The following is an 11902-nucleotide window of genomic DNA, read 5'->3' on the forward strand; positions in this document are numbered from 1 at the left end:
GAGGAGCAGGCGCAACGTGGTTGAACCCAGGCGCGTCGTGGCCGCCGGGGGGCGCAGCGCAGCAAGCGGAGAGAGACACAACCTGCATGCGCAGCAGGCTGTTGCGAGCCCGCGCGCCAGAGGCGGAAGCGGCGAGGGGACAAGGAAGGCCGGCCGGGTCCGGGTGGACGTACGGCAATGATGGGAGGAGCTTTGGTGGACCGGCGGCAGAGGCCCCGCGACGGCTCTGCCATGCAGAGCGCGCGCGCGCGCACGCTTACCAAGTCGCCGGAGCCCACGGCACGCCAGTAGTGGCCGAGGGCGGAAACGGAGCCCAGGTCCAGGTGCGCGAAGAAGTAGAGTACTTGACACCGTCCTGGTGAGAAGGGCGGCGCCGCGGGAAGAAGATGTGATGGCGGCAGAGGAGTTGGCGCGGCAGGCAGGCGAAGCGAGGATGGCGCGTTTGATGAAGCGGAAGGGGTTGAGCATGCATCGGCGACGAGAGGCGCACGAAGCAGAGCAGAGGTGGTCCACCACCACCACCACACGGTGGGGGAGAGGAGCGATGAGCGGCAGCTCGTCTGCCACCGGGGCCGGGGGAGGCATGGGAGTCGGAGAGTTGGATTGAGTAGGGGCGAGCATGGACTGGGACGCGACGCGAGGCAGGAACAGCGGAGGGCCGATCGAGTGCAGATGCAGTTGCGTCACTGCTGCCCAAGTGGAAGTGGGTCCGGCGTATCGCGAGCGCTGTGCTGACAAACCACATGGGCCGCGCGCATGCCGTCGTCGGCGGATGAAGCAGAGGCGGTGTGGCCCGTGCCGGTTGTGTTTGTGTGCGCCAGCGCCGCTGAGGAGAAAGGCCGGGTTAGCATAGCATGCAGTTGGTTTGGACCTGCACGAGCGGTGGCCGTTGCAGGAACCGGACCGCCAACAACGACAGCAGCGGACGCACGGGGTCCCGGCAGGCGGCAGGCGAGGCACCGCAAGCAGCGGACGGATCACTACTTTGCGTCGAGGTTTGAAGCTAGGTGAGCTGGGGCAGCTTGCAACCCAAGGGGGCGGCCGAGAGAGGAGGGCGTCCCTCTATCTGTATGAGCGAGCGTTGCAGCGACGTGGTAGAGGCGGAGTATTAACTGGGCAGCTTCCGTGACTGTCGTCCATAGTAGAGCAGTTTCGGCCCCGGCCCTGGCGAACTGGCTCGCTGGGAGCTGCTCCCCTGGCGCTGGCGAACCAAATAAAATAGTTCGCCCTTGGGCGATCCAACGCCAGATAGATATTGGGGTCCTAAGGTTTTTTTTCTTTTTCTTTTGCGGGGTATTTTTCTTTTTCTTTTGCGGGGTGTATTGGGGTCCTAAGTTATTCGTCTTCTACGCTGACCCACCCAGGGTTGGAAGTTTGTATTTTTGGTTTATCATAAGTATCCATCCAGGCGGGAAATACATTTTGGTCCCAGGTTGTATATACACCATATATATATATGAGATTTTTTTTATTTGGAATAAACTTGACTTACTTGCACACTAGTATATAAATTTTCACAAAAAGAAACCAACATTGACTTCACAGCGAAAAAGACAAAATTTATTTGCTATTATAGGTCACTATTCATGCTATTTTGACCAAACATTTGTCTTTTTTGAAAAGAAGTCAAAGAGAAATTTTCTTTTTGTGGAACTTAAGGTGAAGTTTATTTAAGAAAATTTTGACTTTTTGTTGAATTATTAAAAGAAATTCATATAGGGTACAATATGTACCCATAGACCAAACTCCGCTTCCGCGTCCCCATCCAGGCCACATGTTCTTGCCACTCATCATCCTATGTAGTACGATATTTGAAGTTAGCGTGTATGTATATTTTGACATTCTTCACAAGTGATATTTCCAGTAAAGTTGAATGAGCTGCCTACTATCCAAACAAAATGAAAAAAGACTGCAATTAATGGGCTCACAAAACTCGATGCGTGCATTGGGGTGAGGCCATGTAAGTTGGCAATGCAAAGAGATGCGCATTTCGCAAATTCAATACAGATAGCAAATATGAAGTTCCACCTGTTCGTACTAGCAACTAAAATGGCCAATGGAAATTACCATGGGGAGAGAGTATAAGTGTCTGTTTTTTCATATATAATAAAAGAGCCTCACACCAACCCATGTAACCCAAAAGCAACAGCAACGATAACAAAGGGAATGTTCAGGTCCTTTCCCCTCACTGCAAAAATACAGGTCTAAAAAATTCACAACAAAAATGTTAACGGCCAGTGGTTATCCCATTGTCTTCACCCCAAAAGTGCTTCTGCTATGGGTCTCCTACTAGATTACCTCCCAACTAACGGTACATCATCTTGATCCCAAGCTACTTGACTGACGCATCCAAAACATCAAAACTACAAGACCTGCCCTATGTGTTTCTGTTACAGCCACAAGCATCAGGTGCCAACGGAACATCACCGTCGCGGCGGAAATCACCTCGGGTACCTCTGCAGGTAGAGATCATGAGGGGCATATCCAGCAGACACGGTCCTGTCGCCGAAGCTGCGCCCATGTAAGGAATGTGCGGCCATGCATGCAGCCTCCTTCCGCATGAACTCCACCAGTATAGAGCCAGCTTCCAGCACGATGGTGTCTGAAACTGGAGCAACGTCTCTGGTGTCAGCCACAGCCACAGGTTGTTTTTCTTCACCACTTTCACTCACATCATCAGCGCTTTGTTGCTCCTTCTCAGTTTCGGATGTCTCCACCACATCTCCGGGTGTAGTAGAACCACAGGCCTCCAAAGTTGTTGGGCCTGCATGTCCTTCTCCTAAACTATCTTCACCAACTGCAGAAGCATCTTGATCAGTTTGTGTAGAATCCATGTCAGCAGCTCTAGCTTGGATGTCGTCCACTGCAGTACCATCTTGATCAGCCTGCGTAGAATCCATATGATCAGCCTCCATTTCTTGATCCACTGTGGGGCCAGCAGCTTTAGCATGGATGTCACCCACTGCAGTAGCATCTTGCTCAGCCCGCAAAGAATCCACATGATCAGCCTCCGTTTGTTGATCCACTCTGGGGCCAGCAGCCCTAGCTTGGATGTCGCCCACTGAAGTAGCATCTTGATCGGCCTGCAGAGGATCCATATGATCAGCCTCTGTTTGTTGATCCACTGTGGGGTCAGCAGCTCTAGCATGGATGTCATCCACTGCAATAGCATCTTGATCAGCCTGCGTAAAATCCATATGATCGGCTTCCGTTTGTTGATCCACTGTGGTGCCAGCAGCTCTAGCATGGATGTCACCCACTGCAGTAGCATCTTGATCAGCCTGCATAGAATCCATATGATCGGCCTCCGTTTGTTGATCCACTGTGGGGCCAGCAGCTCTAGCATGGATGTCGCCCACTGCAGTAGCATCTTGATCAGCCTGCACAGAATCCATATGATCGCTCTCTGTTTGTTGATCCACTGTGGGGCCAGCAGCTCTAGCATGGATGTCATCTAGGTCGGTATACTGATCTGCCGCCACAGATGCATCACATTCACGAAGTGTGTCAAGCTCTTTGTGATCCTGGCACTCAGCACCTGTAATTTCCATAGGGTTGGAAGGAACTACTATGCTCCTACTTGGTAAAGAGCAATCTGCTCCAGTCTCCACACAGTTATCATTGGCACGACATTCAGAGGGTTCAAGCTTTACTGGCTCATCTTTGGGCTCAACTAGGACATCCTCAGTAATGCTGTCACTGCTAGCAGGATACTCTACAATATTTATGGATTTGACTGCTCCAAACCTGCCAATCTCGTGCATAATGTAAGCTACTAGCCACAACAATGAGTAAACATGAAAGTAACAGAATGTTATATACCTTGCACACTCCATGCGTACGTCTTCCAATATTTCCTCCAGCTCAGGTTTTGAAAGTGCCAAAAATTCTTCTTGGGCAAACTACATAAATAGCACGTTCATCAACACTTCACAAGTGTACAACCTTCAGAATGTGAAAAATGGGTTGATACTTGTGTTTTTTAACTACAACAATATCACAAATTAGTGAGAGAACAGAGTACTGCTGTGTTATTTTAATTCATTCATGGTTTGGTGAATAGCTCACAGGTGGAAACAAATTTTTGGGTTGGTATGATAACGGCAGTGTCAATCTAGTAGTGAGAAAAATAGGTAACCAATGGTTTTGATGTGAAAAGAGTAATTATTTTACAGGAACCATAATCAAGCAGGGACAAAACTGTGGCATACCACATTTTTTAGCTGCAGGACATTTGTTGGTTCTTCAAGAAGCGCTTTGGCACTATCAGGAATACCATAAAATGGGGAAGCTTCATTGCGAACCTGGAATTCAATGGAGCAGCATATGACTTAATACAAATAATGAAATGGATACACTACATTAATGGGCATGAAAATGGTTGCACCTCGACAGGATTGGGAAAAACCTGAACAGCAGTTAGGATGCACCCACCAAGCTTCATCCCGTTGAGGCCAGCACATGCCTTGTTTGTAATGGAGTGATCAATATACTGTTCCACCAAATTGGTCACAGATAAGTATGATGATTTTATATTCATATCACAAGCCTTAGTTTGGATGCAATAGGAGTTCCATACCTCAAGAAATGCACATCGCCCACCCAGGTCCTCGTTACAAACAAAGTGGTATGCAGCTAACTGGCCAAATGAGCTAACAATTTCCACGAGCTGAAAGAGTGGGAAAGGCATACTAAATGTCAGGAACATATGCTTCAACGGCCGGCTCTTTGCAGAGCAACATATGACGGGCATATACTGATGGACACAATTGTATTACCATCTCAGATGAAAGAACACCAGAAATACCAGCAATGAAAATCTGCAAAATTACAAGGTAGACCAGCACATGAGAAGGCTAAATAATTATTGGTCGAATCTTCTTGTGCTCAACGAATTTGAACAAGCCACCCTACTTTTATCATATATATCTGGGGACTGGAGTATGATATCAACAAGGAAAAAAATATGAAAACATTTCTACCCACATATCTCTTTGTAAATACAATTGCTCATATTCTGGTGAGTTGAAAATAGAAAGAAGCATCTCTAACCCTGCAAGTTACCTTGTGTGGTGAATCTGCAACAACATCAGATGCTTCTTTAATCTCTTCTTCCACGAGCTTCTTTTGAGCAACATGCTGCAGAGAACAAACAGTGTGTTATAACATTAAAAGTGCAATAAACAAAGGTTTCAGAAACCATAATCTACTTCAAAGCTATAGGAATCATATACAATAGCCAATTCACACTAAAAACACGATAGCAAAAACACAGCGGTTTATAGCATTCAAATAAAACACAGATGTGGTTTCTCGTTAAATACTCTCAGGGTCGCTTTTATGTAAGAGTGATGTTTTGCATTCAGTGATATAATTCTGCTGTCCAGTTCAACAAGCCAGACTTAACTTGTGGGCCAACCAATATATATAATTTTCTCAAATATACTCAATGAAGTCTAAAAAAAGTATGCCAGCAATAGTCTTGGACAAGGGAAGCAGAAACTCATATTATAACACAATTATTGTTGATCAAATTTGGTTCCTTTGTACGTTAATGGCAAACATATCGCTAAATGAGTAGATAGCAATGTCATTATTTACACCATGGACAGTTTGCCCTTTCCAATACTCAAATAGGTCAAATGGTGCAAACAGCAAGTATACCAAAGAATGTCCATGCAGAAAACTTAAAAATGTGAATATAACCATTGCAACATTCAACTTTATAGACATCTGAATTCATAAGCATAGTAGAAAAGTGCATTAGAAAACAAGATTAACCGAGACCCTCTGAACACCAAAATCACAGGTGCGGCTATAACATCAAAATCACACTGGATGCAGGTTAAAATTCCATCAGACAAAGGTTTTTACATCTTACTACATAGTTTTCTAACAATGAGACGGCTAAAAGGGAATTTAAAAATAAGGGGATTATGGCATATTTAGTCTCTTTAGTTGCCTCTGGGTCCTGGGCTCACCTTGATCCCTGTATTCTACATAGGCCAAACAGATCAGTTTCTTATTAACTTGGGTATATTTGGTCCTTCTATAACTCATAGTCCTTAGAGGGACTATTCACCTGGTTGTATCACCCAGTTCAATTCAAGCTGGCATTAGCAAATGCTGATACAGTTTTGTAATCTACCAACAGGCTAAAAAACACATCGCATGTCATCTAGCCACAAAACCTCTGTCGGCTGACATAACTGATCCTCGACCCCACGAAATCAAACTTGGAGAAAAACCATGCCCAAGCAACCAATCATTGCAATTAGGGTGACCCTATGCAGCAGAATAGGAAGAGTTCTAAAGTGTGATGGCTAAGTTTTCAAGAGAAACATTTGGTATTCGTCACATGGTTCCAGGTGCTCAAAAGTAGTCCAGCTTGAACTTTGAGTTTGATTCTGGATTTATTAGTTTCCTTTCTCTTCTTGCTTACATGTCATCCAGATAGATTGGAGTTTCCTTTTTGTATCTACCCTTCTTGCACTGTAGTGTTGGACAAGACTTATATTAGTGAGGAGCAGAGGAGGCATTAGGGAGAAATGAGAAGGCCAACAACCTACCCAAAGCCAAATTGCACTTGCATGTAACCTACAAACCATCCCACCACTTACATCTCAGTTGCAGCAGTTTGCCATAAAAACTTTTAGTCGTGATTATGAGAACTAACTATATCAGTTATACTGATTAAGAGAAAGAGATCGGTCTCAAGTTGGTGCCATTGTTGCTGAAATCAAATCGTTGTCGAAACATTTTAGTTCTATAGTTTTGTTCATGTTAGTCGTTGTGCAAATAAGGTGGCTCATTTGTTGGCAAGGTTGAGCAAGCTCTCTGATCGTTGGTCTACCGGCTTAGTGTTCCTGGATGTATCCAGGATGTTGTCAGCTTAATCATTGTTACAAATAAAGGTTAGCTTATCTAAAAAACTAAATCAATTGTACAAACAGAGTTATTGGGTCCTTTTGAGAGTAAAGATTCCAAACTAAACCGGACAAAGTAGAGGGGCTAAATATGCCATCATCTGGGCCAGGAAATATGCTGAGCAGAAACATGGTACGGTGAACAAGAGCATAGCAAGTTTAAATGTCACACTAAACTATATGCAGAGTAATTAAAAACTTGACAACTCATGATACCACAATCCATTTATACTGTCATGAATTAAGATCATAAATGTTTGGAACCAGGATTGGATGATTATGATTAATGATCATCATGCTCAAATCTTCGCTAATAATATATTTACTTCAACCATGCTGTACAAACTGTCTTCCTATTTTTCCATGAACTGACCACCATAGGCATTCTGCCAGCATTGTAATCAGCAACCAATGGATTTTGGAAGAAGTGGCAGTCACACAATACAGGCACTATATCTGGAAGCCTGCTTTACAATTCCTTTGCTTCACGATCCTGAACGTGAATTATGACACACCCAATTAAAATACCCTATTTAAGAGATTCCAACATGCCCATCAGACAAAAACTTCCCGAAGGATACAAATATATGTGATGAGTAAATCCAAACCAGCAACTATAAATAATTTCTGCACCATGAGTAAATCTGAAATAACTACTCTCAGCTACTTTTGCATACAAGAGATATAAGAAAACATGCATATCTAAGGGTTAAACATGCAAAAAGAAATGAATATGATACTCAATAACCATATTAATCAGTAATTCTTACTTGGAATAGTTGATAAGAGCACTGGATCAGGAGTTACCATAACAACATTAATCATAGCATGCTGATAATACACAAATTGCTGACAAGGCACTACAATGTTGAAATTGCAAAAAACTGAAAGCAAAGAGCAACTACGAAATGGCATGATGTTGTTTTTGCTATGATTTCATTACTGAGCCATTTGGTGGTTAGACAATTCTTGAGTGATAGAATGTACGAGAGGATCAAAGAGCTTCTTCCCTATGATATCATATCATTTAGTACAAGGGTGGTGCTTGAAATGCTAGTGCTTGGCAATTAAGAAAGGTATCCAAGCATAAAATGGAAAGAGCATGTGCAAGTTGAGGCAAGTCATTTAGCTGCAAAATAAATTCCAAACATGCAGGAAGCCTCTGAAATGTTAAAAACTGCCAACACCTGAAGGAATCAGATATGGCATGTATTAAATATAAAACTAGGAGAACACGTAGAAGGTTTGAATATAAACTAATTCAAGCAATCAGTAGCCTGCCCGTATGAGGGCGAGTAGAATCAGGAACATAAACAATAACACACCTAATCATTTACATGCAGAATGAATTCTTCAATCCAAAGCTCATAGGTCATGCAGCACAAGCAAGAAACAGAACCACAGTAGAACAACAATGATGGTCTTGTATCCTAAAAATATGTTCAGTATGTTATACTGTACATAACCAGATTCATAATCATTTAGAGCACCAACGGCCCAGTATGAAAAATGGTTACTATTAAATCGTAATAGTATTAAGATGTTTCCTCAGCCCACATGACAGTATATATTAAAGGAAGAAGTAATTATTGAAAGATAATCTAGAACAGAAGCAATAAATGCCTTGCCAAGTCGAAATTTTCTAAACTAATAGGTTCCAAATGGAAGGGGGGAATGAAACAGCTGGCAAATTCTTGCAGCAGATACCAGTTGAAACATTTAAAATTGAGAATCATCTAGATCAAACTAACACCCAAGCAATTAATGGAAAAGGTAAAACCATCAATTGAGAAGAAGAGATGCAAAAGGTATGGAGATCTTACTGCCATTTCAATATATTCTTTGGGGCGTCTAATTCTCAGAGTAGACCCATTGAAAGATCTTCCATCGAAAGAAAGAGCTGCTGTAGCATCCTCTGGTGTAAGAAATTCAACAAATGCCTGGCGTTTTTCCTTATTTATCTGCATTGAAGGAGCATAGGATGTGGATAAATGTTACAAAGAAAATGTGGCAAAGTAGTATGAACAACCAGATGGTAGATCACTCACCGTACAACTGAGGCATGGTTGTTTAGACCTCTGGATACGGTTAACACCCGATGACAGCAAGAAGTCATTCAAGCAACCAATCAACATATCCTCTGAAGCTGAACTAGTTAAATTCTCGATGTGCAACCTCCTAAGTGGGCGTGTTGCTTGTGTTAGCTGGACAGAATCAGTAGACGAACTATTCCCTGACAATATAGTGTCAAGCGCAGTAGCAGGGTTCTGCTTTGGTGCGCTAAAACTGACTGAAACAGATGAGGTTTGACTAACAATTGGCTGCAAATTGCTAAAGAAATTAGATTGGTCTGCTGCTGTGGGAGGCTGATCCCACGTGGCTGGTTTCTTTTCTGGTGATCGAATGACTGGTGGGGTATTCGTGGTAGTCAATTGTTCGTCTTGTGGCACTGTTTTCCTTTTCCTTGGTGAGTAGCCACCAAGCCGACTTTCATATCTCTGGTAAGACCCACCACCTTGTCCAACATTATCAGATGTTCTGTACCTGTCATTTTCAGCATACTTCCTTCCAGGAGGATAATTGTCATGATCATTTCCATGGTAGCTACGCCTTTGTTCCCTTGGGGATAGTGAGAGAGATCTGTCACGTCTTCCTTGATCATGATCCCTGCTTCTTGACCTTCTCCTTTTTGACCTGGGCTCTTCACGGTATGGTTTTCCGTACTCTCTCCTTGAATCATTTATGTCATAGTGTTTGGAAACTCGGAATCGCGCGGAATCATGTTTCTTCAGCACCGGTCGATCAACATATGAAGGCTTTTCATCATCAAAACCATGGATTTTCCTTTTTGCTTCATTCCGGAGCTTGTCGCTCCTCTCCATGATTCTATCATTGTGAACAGGTTCGCCATTCCATCTCTTCCCCGGTCCCTTTAGAGACTCAGATCTTGTCACATCACCATTTCTTGCTCTGATTTCACCATGGTTTCCATCTTTGCTTTCAACAGGACGGCCTCTCATGCTTGTGCTATGTTTATGCGGATCATGAGCATCTTTGTCTTTGCCAGCTGACTGACTATCATCCCTTACAGAGGACCTCTCTTTCTTGGAGCCCTTGTTTGGTGCATCTCTGTGGTCATCCTTCCTTGGAACCTTTGGTGTATCTTTCAATTCATCCACCTTGGAGCCATCTTTTGGCCTCTCTTTCAAGTTTTCCTTCTTGGCGACCTCCTTTGGTGCGTCTCTAATGCTCTCCTTTTTGGAACCCTCCTTAGATGCATGCCTCACATCATCCTTCTTGGAGGGTGCATCTCTAATGCTCTCCTTTCTGGAACCCTCCTTAGACGCACGTCGCACATCATCCTTCTTGGAGTCCTCCCTTGTCGCATCTCTAACGCTCTCCTTTTTGGAACCCTCCGCAGGCACATCCTTGAGATCCTTTCTGCTCTTGTGCCCTCTTCCTGGCTCCGAGTGATTAGGTTTACCCTTATCATTGCCCTGGAGCTCTTCCCTGGCCTTCTTAGCCTCCGCAGCAGCCTTCTTAGCTTCTGCGAGGGCCTTCTTCTCCCGCCGCAGCAAGATCTCATGGATGCTCAGAGGCCGCGTGCGGGCGGCTGACTCGGAGCCCTTTTCGCCCTGCTGCGCTCTGCTGCTCATCCTGCCCCTCGGAGCAGCAACCTCGTCGGAAACAGCGAGATCCTAAATTATCAGGAGCATAATCACAGGACCGGGGCGCGGAGAGCGGTCGGCGCCACCATGCGGGTCTCCTCCCTGCAAAAATCGCACCAGCGGGGATGTCAGAATGGCGTGAGATAACCACGCGCGCCCGCCCCGAGCCTTGCCCTGGCGGCGGGCCCGGGGGCGGGAGGCCCGCGTCGCGTCGAGCGTCGAGCGCGGGCGGCGGGGAGGAACGGGGTTACGGGGAGGGAGGGAGGGGGGAGGAATCTGTGAGGGGCGGGCGGAAGTAACCTGGAGGAGCGGCGAATCCGGGCGGGCCGGGGAGGCGGGACTCCGGCGGGAGCGGTGGCGGTGGCGGTGGCGGTGGGTGGCTCGCCGGGGTGGTGGCTGCGGCGTGCGGGGATTGGGGTTTTGGATGATCTCTCTCTCTCTCTCTCTCCTCCTCGCCGTCTCTCCGGCTCGTGGTGAGACGAGAGACACACCCAACCCGAGACGGTCGCTCGAGTTGGGCTATGCCAAGGCCTCGGGCCCCGGCACTTGCTGGCGAGACGGGCCGGAAATGTTAGGATGCGACGCACTTGCTGGCGAGATGGCCCGGAAATGTTTAGATGCTACCCGCAGGTGTGATGAACGCGTACGGTCGAGCCCACCGGGCTCTCTCGCCAGGTGCTGCACACACTTCGACCATGCAGCTTCATAAACTGCATGACTAATACTTCCTTCGTTTCTAAATATAAGTCTTTGTAGAGATTTTAGTATGGACTACATACGGAGTAAAATGAGTGAATCTACACTCTATAATGCATCTATATATATCCGTATGTAGTTCATAGTGGAATATCTACAAAGACTTATATTTAGGAACGGAGGGTACCTTTTATTATTCTCAAAAAAACTAATGCATTTTACTGATACTCAAAAAAAGACTACTGCCTTTTATTTTTCATACATATTTAGTAAACTATTTTTTATTTGGACAGTGATATTTGGCAATAGTGTGCCCGATAGGAAATTTACCTTACCATACCATACCTGTTGATCACCCGCCAGCTAACCAGGCCAATCACCCCGCCAGCTAACCAGGCCAATCACCCCGCCAGCTAACCAGGCCAATCACCCCGCCAGCTAACCAGGTCGATCGTTGTACAAGGCCCAACAGAAAATGCCATCCCCCCACGACGCACTTTCCAGATCGCAACTTTCCCCCACCCCCTTACCTCCCACGCAAGTATACCCTCTCTCACCCTCCCCACCACCCACCCGCCCCTCCCCACCACCCACCCGCCCCTCCCCCCTACA

General features: G+C 45.6%; 1 protein-coding gene across 2 annotated transcripts; it reads right to left on the reverse strand.

The window, feature by feature from the left end:
- Positions 1–2063: 2063 nt before the first annotated feature.
- LOC123098943 (uncharacterized) lies at positions 2064–11097 on the reverse strand. Of its 2 annotated transcripts, none has more exons than XM_044521029.1 (10): positions 10895–11097; positions 8975–10696; positions 8750–8887; positions 5065–5139; positions 4779–4820; positions 4580–4669; positions 4409–4492; positions 4212–4304; positions 3823–3902; positions 2064–3747 (listed from the first exon to the last, which is right to left on the reverse strand). In XM_044521029.1, exons 2-10 carry the CDS (start codon positions 10580–10582, stop codon positions 2442–2444), a joined length of 3516 nt encoding a protein of 1171 aa, XP_044376964.1. In that variant the 5' UTR covers positions 10583–10696; positions 10895–11097; the 3' UTR covers positions 2064–2441. The 2 variants fall into 2 exon arrangements, with proteins under 2 accessions (XP_044376964.1, XP_044376963.1); XM_044521028.1 differs by having other exon boundaries at positions 4388–4492.
- Between the last annotated feature and the right edge of the window lie 805 nt (positions 11098–11902).

This window comes from Triticum aestivum, chromosome 4D (genome assembly GCF_018294505.1).
Source record: "Triticum aestivum cultivar Chinese Spring chromosome 4D, IWGSC CS RefSeq v2.1, whole genome shotgun sequence".
In the NCBI taxonomy this organism is placed as follows: domain Eukaryota; kingdom Viridiplantae; phylum Streptophyta; class Magnoliopsida; order Poales; family Poaceae; genus Triticum; species Triticum aestivum.

Excerpts from the sequence above, each read along its gene's own strand:
- LOC123098943 (XM_044521028.1), bottom strand. The coding sequence starts at position 10,582 with ATGAGCAGCAGAGCGCAGCAGGGCGAAAAGGGCTCCGAGTCAGCCGCC. Across the intron at positions 4,821-5,064 it reads TTGCAGATTCACCACACAAG|ATTTTCATTGCTGGTATTTC; the intron begins GTAACTTGCAGG and ends GTAATTTTGCAG. Across the intron at positions 4,305-4,387 it reads TTTTTCCCAATCCTGTCGAG|GTTCGCAATGAAGCTTCCCC; the intron begins GTGCAACCATTT and ends ATTGAATTCCAG.